At 39.6% G+C, this 16,374-nt stretch overlaps 1 protein-coding gene across 1 annotated transcript in view; it reads left to right on the top strand.

The window, feature by feature from the left end:
* The window catches only part of nonC (serine/threonine-protein kinase Smg1), a 1,411,261-nt gene that overhangs the window by 306,575 nt on the left and 1,088,312 nt on the right, over nt 1-16,374 (top strand). The window contains exon 15 of the mRNA XM_090378365.1: nt 890-1,099. Within this exon, the coding sequence (XP_090234491.1) occupies nt 890-1,099 (210 nt within the window). The remainder of the gene's footprint in view (nt 1-889; nt 1,100-16,374) is intronic.

Here is a 16,374-nt window from a genome sequence, read left to right as displayed (position 1 = left end):
AAGAAGCATGTGCTATGCACTGCTGCTCCTGCCCACCTGGCTACGGAGGCGCCTCAGAGGGTGGGCAGGTCCTGGTGTTGCAATGATGGCAACCAAGTTGGAAGTATAACTTTATAATATGAGAGATGCCTGGTGGTGTACAAGTAATTAAGATTACATAATACATTTAGGGCAGTAGCCTCAGGTTACATAGAAGTTAAAATGATGCCATTTCTCAACTACTTAGTAGTTGGCTAACTTATATGCTAGTAAATTCTGTGTAATCTGAGGCTATTGCCCCAAATGTATTATGTAATGTTAGTTACTTGTACTCTATTAGGCATGTCTCATTGTTTAAATTATACCTCGCAACTGGGCATCATTGCAACACAGGGTACCCGCCCACCCACCCACTGAGGAGAAGCCAAAAGCCCCGAAACAGTGCCATCTGAGTGATGGTATCTGCTGAGAATAAGTAATAGTAGTCTTTTCCATTGGTGAAGTGTTACTTATTTGAGGTAGTGCAATATCATGGTAACTACTTGTGAAGGTATTCACAATATGAGATAACATTTTTTAGTTATCTTTATATCTGTATAACTTAATGTTTTTGTGTTTATATCTTTTAGGATAACAAGTGAATGGTTTTAGTTATTGTAGCTTTGTTATAACTACATATTTTTTAAATTATTTTTTGATTGGAAGTTATTGATGCAGTTTACAACAGTGCCACTAACTATTTTGATTCTTATGTTTGTAGCCTTTGAAGTTGGAATATATATTTTCTGTAATTGTGAATATTGCTGGAAAATGGTATACATACTTTAGAGATCTTTCTATAGGATGTATGACATAAATAGAAAAACAATTTTTTTTTTTTCCTTTTTTATATTTTGTTAATGTTTTTCAGGCACACTCATTTCATTTCCAGTAGTTCTCTAATAAATCAAAACATGACAAACATGTCTCCTGGAAGCAGTAACAGCTCTGCTTCTGGACATAACTCTCCTATTCTTGCTTCTGTATCTGTAGTACCACCTCCCAGTAGTGGTCATCTTCGTAAGATTCTCAATCTTCTTTCAACATTGCTGAAAGAAGAAGAGACTTCATATGGTAGTAGGTAAGTTGACATTTTTAATTGGGGTATAGTTATTATAAAGACTAAAGAATTTATTGAAAAGTTATTTTTAATTTATTAAAATGTAATTTAGAATTTACTTTATCCTTATTTGCATTTTTTTTTTCCATTCTCTAGTTATAACATATTTCCACATGGCTTGCATTAGAGTTTTGGTAATTCTCCTTGATAAATGAAAGTAAAATCAGTGTCAGATCTTTGGTGTAATTGGTATAAAATGAATTTTTACAATTTGAAATATATATTTTCAGCAGTACTACTCAATTTGAAGGCAGGACAATGTAGTCAGGTATTTTTTTGAAGATGGATTTATAAAGTGGTGTGGGATGTTCATTATTTACCAGTGAATTTTAAATTTGTTTAAAACAAGGTGATGAAACCACTGAAATATCTCAGAATGGATTGATTGTGTAAGAGAGGCCAACCGAACAATTAGTTGCAAGTTTGAGGTAATGAACAGAGTATGTGCATTTTCTCTATATGTTGGGAAGTCTTTTCAGCAGCGTAACATGCCAATTTGCATGTCATGTGAGCTGACAAAACTCAGAATCACTGATGTGGGACCAAAAAAAAAAAATCTAATGACACGGTTTTCAATCCAAACTTTTTTCAAATGAGGAACAAATGCCAAAACCCTACATAATCTCAGATGGTTTCCAGAATGAGAATAAAATGCCCACCCCATTAGTATTTTTATAGATTAGTATTGACAAACAATGCCCGAAAGCAAACTTATACAGTGATGCTAAAAAAATTTCATCGCTTGCAAAATTCACCAAATTTCTGTTGCATTATCCATCTCTGGCAAGCTCTCGTATATGATGTCATGTGCCATACATGATTGCATCACCCTGACGGAAGTATATATACAGTGCATATGCCATGAGCCCAGTATTCTCTGCTATTGCAATGGCCATGTTTTCACAATTAACATCATGTAGGAAAAGTGTTGCTGCTGTGTTGAATGCAGAGGGAACTGGCAGTCTAAACAGAAAGAAAGGAAGTAGGTGTGCTTGAATAACTTCTGCAGTGCACAACAGACTTCTAGTCTGTCTGTGTATCTGAAACAGAAGATCCTCATCAGTAAATCTCAATGCAGTTGGGGAGGAAGGAGGATACAGGAGTAAAGGCAAATACTGCTACAGTATGTAAATTTTTTGCACCACTGTTGATTCAAAAAATGAAAGCCCAGCATCTAAAATGGGCAAAAGAGCATGCTAGTTAGTCTGAGTATCAGTGGATATGTTATTTTCTTTGATGAATCAAAATTCAACTCACATGGTTTGGATGGCCAACAGACTGTAAGATGAAGAGAAGAATTTCATCCTGACTATTGTTTCCACAGTGAAACATTTGGCATCTCAAATGATATGGAGCTGTACTTCACATAGAGGAGTGATCATCTTGAATTTATGAAGGGTACAGTGAATTCTGAGGTGTACAAGGACATTCTTGAGACCAAATTACTTCCCACATTAGAGATCACTATGGGGATGTTGCCAATTTCATTTTTCAGGAGCTCTACTCCATGTAATAGAGTCAAAACCATAAGTACTACTTCACAAAACTAGCAAAAGTTTTAAGTTTATGAATTGTCACACTCTTGCTTAAATAGATGTAATTCATTTCACTGTTTTTACTGTCCACAGTTGCAAAAATGGTTAAAGGTTAAGTCAATTTGCATAGTAATATGACCTGGGAACAATATAGACCTCAATTCATTTGAAAATTGTTGAAATAAAACAGGTGTTTCAGTAATACAAAGGAAACCAAAAACACTTAGATGCCGCAGGAGTCATTAATCCATGTTTGATACAATGAGATATCTCAGGGATAAATTGAACTTTATCAAGTCGATGTGCAGCAGTCATCAAAGCGGGGGAGGGGGGGACCAATGAAATATTAGTGCACACTTTGTTCTGTTTTCTGGTTATATAGCTACCTATCATCCTAGTATGAGCAAAGTAATGAAAAAAAAAAAAAAAAAAAATTCTACTGCTTTCATAGAATTTTTGTTATTATATGAACCATATGTAACATTTTGTTACTTATGGTTCATAAAATAAGAAAAAAATTGCTGTTATTTTGGAGAAAAGTGCTTATTTCATTGTATATTTACCCATAAGGCATAAAAGTAAATTTTTTTGCAATTAATTGTTGCTAGTATGAACCAAAGCTCCAATGCTCAGTACGTTCTATGTTGTTATCAATATTTGTAAAAGAATAAGAGAAGTTTACCTCAATATGATATGTAGAACACTTCTGTATGATACTCTCCAGAAATTAAAACGAAAACATTTAAAAAATTTAAAATCTTACATTACAATAAAAAATAATTAAAAAACAATTGAACACAATTAAAAATTAAGTAAAAAATTGCAAAACGATTTTTCTTCCTGAAGCTAACAACACTTTTTGACTGTATGTTGTGATCACAGGAATAAAAATTGCCGAATAGGGCTGAGCATGAAACTTAAATAGGGATTATTTGTCTTCACACATGTGTAAAAGACCACGAATTGGAGATTAGATATGGCTGGCAAACATTAACAGAATTCTCATGTAATTTAATTTTAATGGTTTCTGCAATTAAGTCTCCAATAATTACATTGGACTCTTTAAGTACTTATATAAAATACTTAGTTTATACTAAGTATTTTATACTTTACACTTCTAGACTTTGTCATCTTTATCACCACATCATACTGCCTTTACTTCTGATCCCTCTCCTGGGTGCTAAGTGTTTCCATGGCCAAGCAATTTGTGTGAGCTTAATGAGCATTTTATCTCTGTGACAGAATTTTCCTATTTTTGTCTGTTACTTATTAAATTTTTCTGTTAAGTATTTTATTAAAAGCATTAAGAAGAAGGTCCAGAAGAAGGAAAGTACCTTTTTCTTTAAAATTTTTTAACAGTTTTTAATTTTGTAAAGCTCTACCAACCTCTATGCTTTGCCACCAAGTGGTGCTGCTCCTACCTCTCCTTGGTGGGGCTGGTCATTTGAGTGGTAAAGTTAAACCCCTAGGGCCAAAAAGAGCCATTATGGACTCAAACTGTTTTTCTCCTTTGTGGCCTTCAAGCTCCAAACCTGAACCATCTGACATCAATCGTGATGCTAATCACCCTAAAAATCTTCAAAGAGAAATACAATGCAGTGATATATTAACCTTTGCAAGTTATTACTTTCTTGATTCAAAACTACTCGGAATCTATTGCTGTTTCACCTATTTTTGGTTGTTGTTTGTTTTGTTTTTAGGAGCACTAGCAACTAAGACCATATTGCTCCGGGGAGATATGCGGTGGTCATTCCCTGACCTTTCCGCATCCTCCATATTTGGTGGTCACGGGCTTGAACCCAGTCTAATCAAGAAGCATGTGCTACACACTGCTGCTTCTGCCCACCTGGCTATGGAGGCGCCCACCATTTTTGGTGAAACAGCAATTCCAGCCATAATCGGAAGATCTTCTGATTGAAGCAACCACCTCAAAACATTCTGAACAGCTGTTAAGGATAACATTTGGTGGGCTGTAGGTATCCATTACTCTCCACAATACTTTAAATTCATCTAAACATGTCATCACAGAGTTCCTGGATTCTAATTCCTTGGTAAGGTGCATTTAAAAAAAAAAATTATACTCTACAAAATAATAATAAATATTCATTTTCCATTTACAAACCCAGTCTGTCCTAAAAATAAATAAAGGGAAGTGAACTGAAATAAAATAAGTTAATAAAGACAAACAAGTGACACTCACCTCCAGCAGTGCAAATACATCCTTCCCTCCATACAAGGAAGTGCATACCTACATCCACCAAAGAACCATTAATTATTAATGAATGAATGAATGATAGAAGGAAATAACTGGGAACTAACAAGCACCACCTCTTCAGTGGGACATCAGCAAGTCTTTTCTTCCTACCTGTCACCATGGAATTTTTACTTTTTCTTGAAAATAAAAACTCAGAAAAATAACAAAAATAACACCTGCTCAGAATGTTTTAAAAGGCACTGTTTTAAAAAGATTCACTTCCTCTTTGAACAGGAGGTTATTAATGCATACCAAGATGCCCTCCATGCTATCCAGCCAGAACAGTTCCAGAACTTTTACCATCAGTTGTACCAATAGTGACAAATGTGTACTTCTTCTCAAGGAGAGTATTTTGAGACGAGTTGTATCTAGGTTTAATTATGTTTAGTAATTATTTGATTTTAGTACACATTGAGGACATTGTGGAATGGTGGTCAATAAAATAAGGAAAATGCCCAAAAAGTGTGTATAAGTATACAATGTAATATTGTTATGAAGTTATAATAATATATGCTTTTTTATTTCATTTAAAAATTATTTATTGGTAAAACAATGTATCAGTAAGGCCTACTAAATGTTTTCAGATTTGTTTATACGATAATTTATTTTTAATAGAAAACAGCTGTGAAATTTGATAAGCTGAATCTTAGGTAGTAGTAGTGGCATGTGATGCAAGAAAGCAAGTGTATGAGCTTATGCAGCATCAGCCAAAAAAAAAAAAATCACACCATTTCCTCCAAATGCCAGTCCAGTTCCTCCTTAAATTTATTCAACCTATCAACTTCCACAACGACAGATGGAAGTTTGTTCCAGCAATTAACCACCTGCTGGCTAAAGGAAAATTTCCCCACATCTATTCTACATCTGTCCTTTCTTAATTTGAATTTATCCCCCCTTAGGTTCGTAATCTGAACAAGTGGAAGGATCCCATCAGAATTCAGCGTGCTCAACCCATTCAAGGCCTTACACCTCAATCAGATCACCGTGCAGGTGCCTAGTCTCCAGCCACTGCATTTGGCAGAACTTAAGCCTCTCTTGGTAAGAGGATCCCTTCATTCCCCTTACCAATCTTGTTGCCCTTCTCTGTACACGTTCAAGTAAATCTCCATCCTTCCTAAAATGAGGCCTCCAGATCTGTACACAGTACTCAAGGCGTGGCCCGACCATTGCCTTATACAAAGGGACAATCACCTCCTTTTCCCTGCTAGCAAAATTCCTATATATCATTGACAAAACCCCATGACCTGCCCTGGCAGCCTGTCTGCACTACTCAGAAAACTTCATATCTGACTGCACAATTACTCCCAGGTCTTTTTCATTTTCTACCACCTTAAGTGTAGTACCTCATAGTTGGTACTTTTCTCTGAGGTTACTTCTACCCATATGCAGTACTTTGCATTTGTCAAGGTTAAACTTCAGTTGCCACTTCTTAGCCCATCTGCCCAAATTATCTAGATCCTGTTGCAGTAGCACACTGCCATTACTGTCATTAACAACCCTGCCAACCTTTGTATCATCTGCAAACTTCGACATTAAGCCTGGTATACCTTCATCAATATCATTGATAAATATACAAAACAACAGTTTTGTATGCCGAAATTTAGCAAATTTCGGTATTAAATTTTCAGAAAGGCATTGTTTTAGAAACTGAATATGATGATATTTTTGGGCTGCATATTTCAATGTAATTCTAGTATAGTCTTGTTTTAACCCTGTTAACCATTCAGCCATAGTGTTGTATATTAATGTATAACTTGAGTGGTCAGTTAGGTCAGTATACACATATGCGTGAAGTATAGTTTTAAATGGACCAATTGAATTTTGAATTTTGAGCGTAGAGGGAGAAGCGAAGTGTAAAGTAGACAATCTGTGGTATTTAATAGTTTTGATACTATAGAGCTATTAAGTGCTCGATATTTCCTATATTCTATTATATTACAAGCCCTTAGGGGTTTTCCACACAATAGAGGTCACCATTCGTCACACAATCGTTTTGAGAATCAGAGTGCATACCACACTCTGATTCTCAAAACGATTTTGAGAATCAGAAAACACCAAAAATGCAGAAAAAATTCCCACTCCTCCCTCAATAGGAATCTACCACATATTAATGACTTCGGGGCCAATTTAAACACTGGATCCCATAACAACCATAATCCATCAGATAATGTAAAGAACTTATCATCTGTTACGCTAACTTCTCAGCAAATAGCCCTATTAAATAAAGGTTTAAATTATAATTTACCGCCGAGATTCCCCCAAGAAACAAATGATTATTGACCTAGAGTTCGCTCTTAGAGATTTTCCACAAAAAAATGTATTAATCCAACAAACCAATCGAATCATAAACCAAGCTATCCCCTCAATATCAAAATGACATAGAGAAGAAGCAAAAGCTTTACACACACTTAGACAAAACCGAGATATCATTATTCAAAAGGCCGACAAAGGCGATACAGTAGTTATTCTCAATAAAGGAGACTATATAAATAAATTATACACCATCATTTCAGACACAACGACATATGAAGAGGTTGCACCATCAGAGTTCAACAGCTTAGTTAACAAATATAACAAATTGCTCACCACCTATAGGAAAGATGAACACATCACTATGGCTCAGCTCAAACAAATTAAAGCCCGCACATACAGTATCCCAACCTTATTCGGCCAAGTAAAATTACACAAAACAGGATACCCAATACGTCCCATCGTGTCATATAAGAATTCAGCTTTTGCCTCCTTAGCCATGTTCATCTACCCAATTCTAAAACCACTCCGAGAACTCCTAACATATAACATAAAAAACTACGATGCTTTATTCATGAACCTCAAAGATCTCCATATCAAGGAGGATATGAAGTTATATTCACTCGATGTGACTTCACTGTACACTAACGTAAATGTACCGCCTTAGACATAGTCTGGGCCTACTTAAACGATGATAACACAAAAATTAATACACCAGACTCCCCAAAGACAGAATATTCGAACTAACAAAACTATTAGTAAATGCAAATTACATTCTATTCCAAGAAAAAATATACAGACAGATTTTTGGCCTCCCAATGGGCCTAAACATTAGTGGACTCATTGCCGAACTATACTTAGACAAATTAGAAAAGATCCACCTTGATCCTTTTATACCACATCACATATTACGGAAGATATCTGGATGACATCCTAATCATCACAGATCACTTGACCATAAACAATATTCTACAGGTTTTTAATAACATCCATCAGAGACTAAAATTTGAATTAGAAACTGAAGCAGAATCTCACTCCATAAATTTCCTTAATTTTACCATACACAGATTAGACCAAAAACTAAATTTCAGCATATATAGAAAACCCACTAATAAAGGGATGCTTCTGCACTTCCACAGTTACCATCCCCAACCATACAAAAAATCGGTCATGCTGAACCAATTTCTAAATGCCTTTAAATATTCTTCCACCCAGATTTCTCTAATCACTGAAATAAATGAACTAACTAGAAGATTCTCAAATAGGGGTTACCCACTAACCTATATAAACAAAGTCAAAACAATAGCCCGTGATAAAATAAATAACAACAACCTCGCAACAAACATTGCAAAAAAATCCGACAAGACCAAAATATATTTCATCACCATTCCATATATCGAGCACTGGTACAATAAACTTAACCAAATATGCAAGGGAACCGACATGAAAATCATAGCAAAACCCATGAACAAATTATACACATTCTTCAGAAATCGACCTTCAAATACCACATTCCAATCACAGCATGACCTAGTATACAGTATACCATGCAAAAATTGAGACGCTGTCTACGTAGGATCCACCATGGGAGTGGCACAGCTTCGAGCAAAACAACACGAAGCTTCAGGGCGGGTCGTTCAAATGCATCGGAACTTTCGTTCCACGCCATAAATGAATGACATACATTCGGCTTTAATGAAACTAAAATTATAAAAATTCAACACAACTACTACAAACTACTTATTGCAGAAACCTTAGAGATGAAACTACATGCAACTTCAATCAATATCCGAAGGCCATTCCTATTGTCCGACGATTGGTCACTTATACGCATGCGTGAAGAACAAACACTACAACATAAGACAAAAGTTTCGGATTAATTGTGAGTAGCTCTCTTCCTGTGAACATGATACCCCGAAAAGTTCTAGTCCGACTTAAGGAATGTAGAGAATAACCCCCACCCCCACCCCATATCCAATTATTAGACCCCTAAATTTAATTCAAAATTCCAGCCACAGCACCAAAAAGAAAAAATCGATCCTTAATTATAACCCAGTTTAGCCCTCCAAAATCTAACTTTATGACAATGTCTTGCAAAATTGATATCGCCTTCCCCGTGAATTATTAGCGAGTTGTACAAGGAGAGTTGGAAAAGAAGCTTCCTATATCTAAAATAAAGGTAAGCCCTGTTGATTCATAATATAATAGATTATAGGAAATATCGAGCACTTAATAGCTCTCTAGTATCAAATCTATTAATATGTATAAAGTATTCCACTTCCGCAAGCTGCCTGTTCAGCAGTAGTAAAGGCAAATGATGCAAAAAAGCAAGCTTATATAGCATCAGTCAAAAAAAAACCAGCTCACCCATCTGTACTCATCCGAGAATTTGTCTAGTTCTCCCATGAATTTATTCAACTCATCCATTTCCACAACAACAGATGGAAGATGTTCCAACATCAACCACCCCGCTGGAAAACTTCTGCACAAGAATTAATTTATGCCCCCCCCCCCCCGTGTGTGTGTGTAGTCTCAGCAAAAGGAAGAATACTATTCACATACAGCTTACTCAATCCATTCAAGGTTTTAAACACCTCAATCAATCTCCCCACAGGTGCCCCTCAACGTGGGCACCTGTACGTGGTGAGGGGACCTCCCAGTGATGCTGCTGGTTTTCCAGATTAGCATCACTGGGATCCAACGCCCATACCTTGGTTCCAGGGTTACACCATTGGAATCCGGCGTGTGCAGCCGTGCGCCGCGACCCGTGGAAGCGGAAAGGGGGATCCTGGTGGTTGAGGGGCCCAGCCTTAATACACCACTTTGGCCCCTGCTTCGACGAGACGGGTGGTCCCGGACCGGCTCGACTGGGATCAATCGGCGGGTGGTTTTATACTGCTAGGGTCAACTGCGTTCCAATAAGTCTCCCTCCCTTTGGTCCTGGGACGGGATAAAGAATTATTGGTAACGTGGGTATGGTGTTCTAAGCGAACTCAGCGTCCCATTCGTGTATGCAGTACCTGCTAGTTCACGAGTGGGCGCCCCCTCGTAGGGCTCCGTGGTGGGTGAGGTACTTAGGCATCAGACACTTTTCCTTTACTCTCATGAGTAATTTAAATCTTTCTTCTGGGGCCCCAACAAGGCCCCTACCTAATCGAGACGAAATCAATGAAAATACCTCTGCAAAAAGAGCCAGAACTGAGGATACACCACCATCTGTGACACCGCTTTTCCTCATTCTCCATTCCACCGGAGAACAGACACTCGGGAAAATGTCACCCTTTTTCATCCAGAAAGGATTAGAAGGGTTGACAGGATCTCCAAAATCTGTAAAAAGGCTACGTTCTGGAGACATTTTAGTTGAAGCTGTAAACCAAAAACATGCACAGCAACTACTGAAAGCCACATCGTTAGGGGGACTACCTATCGTCGTTACCCCCCATAAAACCTTGAATTCCTCATGCGGTGTTATATCAGAGTGGGATCTTCTTCATGTTTCTGAAGAAGAGATCTGCTCTGAACTTAAAGACCAAGGAGTGACGGCTGTCAAAAGAATATCGATGCGGAAGGATGGGAATCTCGTCCCTACCCGAGTTCTCATCGTAACGTTTAACACCCCACGGCCTCCAAGATCCATAAAAGCAGGCTATTTAAACTGCCCAGTGAGGGTTTATATCCCCAACCCACTGAGGTGTTTTAAATGCCAAAAGTATGGCCACTCTCAAACAGCTTGTCGTGTCAACCCCGCCTGTGCTCGCTGTGGTGCTAAAGACCACGAGAGCAAGGAATGTTTAGCTTCCAAGCCAAGTTGTACAAACTGCCAAGGGGAACACCCTGCATACTCTCGAGCATGCCAGCGGTGGAAAGAGGAGAAGGAAATTCAGAAACTAAAAACAGAGCTAAACATCTCCTATCAGGAGGCCAGAAGATGCATCCAACCTATAAATAGCGCCAAGCCCTCATATGCCCAGAAAGCTTCTGGGAAAAGTACCATTGGTACTCAGACTGATATGAGTATTCCACCAAGGGAGTCTTTTACCCCCATTGCGCGCTATTTATTAAGTTCCGAAAAGCCCACCCAAAAATCACAGTCAGCCGCCACTGCTATATCCGTACCTCCTAGTGCTCCACCACTTCCAAAACAGAGTACTAAAGAAACCAAGAAGAAAGGGGAACAGACATCTACAATTCAAGAGACAATGGATGTCGAAAATAAGGAGGTACAGGACGACCCTGTCCTGGAACTCTTTGCGAAAGACGAAGAAGAAATGGATACAGGCCAACGTCCAGTCTTTCCAAAGAGAGATAAACCCAGGACTGAGAAAATGAAGCCCTCAGCCCTTCGGAAGCCACCAGACGGACCCAGTAAATCAAAATAATGGGTACATTTAAATTTCTCCAATGGAATTGCCGTGGATTTCTTAGAAATAGAGATGACATCAAGGCTCTCCTGAGTAAGCATGAACCAACTTGCTTTTGCTTACAGGAGACGTATTTAAAGGCAAACGAGGACCCTTACTTACGTAACTGCTCAGTTATTCGCAGTGACAGAGCTGGGGATGGACCTGCCCACAGAGGAGTCGCTCTCCTTGTGGGTAACCATAACCCCTTTCAAGTTGTGCTTCTCACCACTAATCTGGAGGCTGTAGCAGTTCGTCTTACAGTTGGGTTCCTTTTAACTGTTTGCTCCATATATTTGCCACCTGGGAACGACACCGCCCAGGCAGACCTTGATGATCTCATTAAGCAACTGCCACCCCCTTTCCTATTATTAGGGGATTTTAATGGGCATAATCCGCTGTGGGGTAGTCCTGACATCAACAGAAGGGGTCGGATTATCGAGCGATTGCTTGAAAACAATGACCTGGCCCTTCTAAATGTGGGATCTAACACCTTTTTCCACACGGCTACCCGTACATTTACTGCCATTGATCTTTCCATCTGCTCCTCTTCCCTCCTGCCTCTGAGTACATGGGAGGTTGAAGATAACCTTTATGGTAGTGATCACTTCCCCGTGTTATCCACCATTTCAAATGGGAGACAATGTCATCAGTCGAGGATACCACGTTGGAAGATCGATCATGCCGACTGGAATGCCTTTCGTCATCTGGCAACATTTAATACCACTATAGTCGGCCAGGAGCCAATTAATGAGGCAGTAAAAGACATCACAGAAAGTATAGTCCAGGCAGCAGCAGTTGCAATTCCCAGGACATCGTCCCGCTTTCCACGTTTTCCAAAACCATGGTGGAATGGAGAATGCACAGCAGCTAGGAAGGCTCAAAACAAAGCATGGGGAATATTTCGTCGTTACCCCACCACAGATAATTTAATAGCCTTTAAACGTGCACGTGCCAAAGCACGGTACATTAGACGTCAGAGCCAAAAAGAATCTTGGATCAAATTTACATCTTCCCTTACACGGGCCGCCAATCCCAAAGCCATCTGGGACAAAGTTCGGAAAATGAAGGGCAAATATAACTCACACCCTTCATCGATCCTGGAACATAATGGATGTACAATTGCAGATCTAACTGCAATTGCAAATACTCTAGGGGAGACATTTGCTAAAGTGTCTTCAGAAACTGCTTACCCCCCAGAGTTCCTCGCACACAAGCAGAGAGCAGAAAAACATCACCTAAAGCTGTCCTCTAACAATCGCGAGGAATACAATCAGCCCTTTACACAGTGGGAGCTGAAAGCAGCACTCTCGCTATCCAAGGCGAGTGCTGTTGGGCCAGACGACATCCATTATGAGATGATAAAACACCTTTCATCTGAATCTATGGATCATTTGCTCCGTCTCTATAATAGAATATATATTGAAGAGACATTTCCGGACTCATGGCATATGGCAACCGTCCTTCCCTTTCCGAAACCTGGAAAGGATCCAAAAATACCAAAAAATTATCGTCCTATCGCTCTGACGAGCTGCTTGTGCAAGATTCTGGAAAGAATGGTCAATGCTCGTCTTTTGTGGTATTTAGAAGCTAACGACCTTCTTTCCAGAATACAGTGTGGCTTCCGAAGGAACAGGTCAACACTTGACCATTTAATCCGCTTGGAAACATCTATACGTGATGCTTTCCTGAAACGTGAGCACCAGGTGTCGGTTTTCTTTGATATGGAAAAAGCGTACGACACGGCTTGGAGATATGGAATTCTAAAAGACATACATAACTTTGGTCTTAGAGGACACATTGCCCTCTTTATCAAAAACTTTCTTACAGACCGGTCTTTCCAAGTTCGTGTAGGATCCATCCTCTCCCGGCCATTCTGCCAAGAAGAGGGAGTTCCACAAGGATCAGTTTTAAGCGTTACGCTTTTTGCAATCAAAGTTAACTCTATAACTGAACAACTTCCTCCAACCGTAAACAGTGCCCTCTTTGTAGATGACTTTAGCATCTTTTTGCAATCATGCAATATGAGGGTCATTGAAAGGCAATTGCAGCATGCCATAGACCACGTCAACTCTTGGGCAGTGACTAATGGGTTTAGGTTCTCGCCACAGAAGACAGTCTGCGTACACTTTTGTCGCAAACGGAACCTTCACCCTGAACCAGAACTAAAACTCGGACAAGACATCATTCCAGTAGCACCCGAGACAAAATTCTTGGGGCTCATTTTCGACAAGAAGTTGACATTTTTACCTTATATTCGTCAACTGCGGACAAAGTGCACAAGAGGGTTGAATCTTCTACGCTCTATTTCCTCGAATAAATGGGGAGCAGACCGCTCCACTTTACTCAGCCTCTACCGTGCACTTGTCCGATCTAAACTAGACTATGGGTCCCAAGTGTACGCATCGGCTAGAAACAGTGTACTTAGGTGGTTGGACCCAGTTCACCACCAAGCCATTCGTATCGCTACTGGAGCATTTAGAACATCCCCTGTCCAGAGTTTATATGTTGAAGCAACTGAACCGTCACTGTCATTTCGACGAAAGCAATTGTCTTTAAAATATACGCTTAAATTAAAATCCCTGCCAGACAACCCTACGTGGACATCTGTTTTCAAGCCACAATGGGAAAACCTATATAACACTCGTCAGACTGCCAATCGGCCTTTTGGTATCCGTGTCCAAGAGCTGCTCAGAGAGCTCAACATCATGGTAGACAATGTTGCCCAGTCACCAAGGCAACCACTTCCACCCTGGCATGCTCGCCTACCATCGTGCGACTTCTCCCTTAAAAATTGGGGTAAGTCCATAACTCCATCTTCTATCTACCACCAACTCTATGCTGCCCACCGGGCCGAATACTCCGACTTCTTGCCTGTCTTCACTGATGGCTCGAAGTCGGAGTTGTCTGTTGGATCTGCTGCTATCTTTCCAGGTCTTTCTATATCTGGAAAGATTCCCCAACAATGCAGCATATATACAGCTGAGTTGTATGCTATAGAGTTAGCCTTGGACCACATTAAAACCCATAGGTATCAAAAGTGTATGGTGTACACTGATTCTCTAAGTACACTGCAGGCTTTATCGGGTAGGAGGTATAATCCTCATCCATTTGTGACCCGGATTCAGCAGACGTTGCATTCCTTGTTTGAGTGTTCATTTGACATTCGTTTCTGCTGGATTCCAAGCCACATTGGGATAGTGGGAAATGAACTGGCAGATGCTGCGGCCAGGTCACCCGAACCCCACAACACGTATTGCCTGCTAGTCCCCTATACAGACTACAGGCAGTTAATACATGATAAATTACTGTCCCAATGGCAACAATCCTGGAATGAGCAAGTCACAAACAAGCTCTATCAGATAAAGCCTGTAATCCGACATTGGCAGTCTAGTCTGCGCAGGAATCGCAGAGAGGAAGTTGTTTTAGCTCGTCTCCGCATAGGACACAGTCATCTTACACATGCTTTTTTGCTGAGGGCAGATGACTGTCCTATGTGTGAGAATTGTGACACCTATTTAAGCATACGCCACATTTTAACTGAGTGTCCACGTTTTAGACACGAACGTGATTTCTATTTTACCGCTTTTAGTCCTCTGGCTGAGCTTTATACACTCAGTCAGATTTTATCCGACAATGACAATGTGTCTGCTGTTTTTAACTTTTTAAAATCAGTAAACCTTTTTAATCGAATTTAAAATTCATTTGGCATTCCTTTGTTCATATGTTTTGTACTTTTACTCCTTTTATATCTCGACATGGTGGCCTAACTACTTAGGTCACTGAATGTTTTCACTTTTATATATGACCGGTATTTGGCGCATTATAGCCTCAGTTGCTGATGCGCCAATAAACTCCAAACCAATCCAATCCCCACAGGTGTCTGGTCTCAAGACGCTGAAATTTAATTCAGTCTCAAAACTACAGTTAGGCTGGGCACAACAATACATACCACAAACAGCAAATGAATAATGGGGCAGGCTACCTTGTAAATGCTCCACCAACACTACTATAAGGGTAGGAGAGATTTCTCTCTGTGTCTGTATTAAAGTCCAGGTCACCCATGTTTGAATCCTCTTCCCCAAACCTGTTGCTCTCTTTAACATTTAAATCATTATTAATCAATTCATATTAAACTTTTTTGGACTAAAAAATAATAAAATATAAATATACAAGGCAAATGACTAATTCTAATGTTAAGTGAACACTTTGATTTTTCGATATGTACAGAAATTTAATACCACATACTTCCGACAACATAAAGTTGAAGGGAAAACAAAGCAACGGGTACAAAGTGGCAGGAGTGCTGTGACTTGGGGGAGAACTGAGGGGGGGCGATTCTCCAACGCATCACAGTCTAAAAAAATTTGCAACTTGTGAAATGTTTTCTGAACTCTCTGGAACGGAACATGATATTGCCATGGGGGATGTCTTTGTTTGTGCGCGATGTAAGGAGTGTAAGGAAATCAGTCGACAACTCAGCACTGTTATGGGCCCATATAAGAGCTTGAAGGACAGGGTTGATGCCCTCGAAGGATCTAAATTGAGGGGCCCATCAAGCTCTCAGCTGCCCACATCAACGCCAGAGCTTGCACTTGGTCATCACAACACAGTGGCAACCCCCAAGGCAGAATGCGCTGGTCCCACAGGAACTAGTAGTTGTCGGTGACTCTATTGTCAGGGAAATGGAAAACATGCTTTGTAAAAAGGATAGGTGGAACAGGACCAGGGTATGTCTGCCAGGGGCAAAGGTTGATGACGTTGTAGAGCGGATATCATCTTTTAAGGGCACAAAAG

The sequence above is a fragment of the Mastigoproctus giganteus genome, chromosome 7 (genome assembly GCF_048544385.1).
Source record: "Mastigoproctus giganteus isolate SK-2022 chromosome 7, ASM4854438v1, whole genome shotgun sequence".
NCBI classification, from domain to species: domain Eukaryota; kingdom Metazoa; phylum Arthropoda; class Arachnida; order Uropygi; family Thelyphonidae; genus Mastigoproctus; species Mastigoproctus giganteus.
The sequence above is the reverse complement of the archived record's forward strand: the minus strand, read 5'-3'. Positions and strand labels throughout refer to the sequence as shown.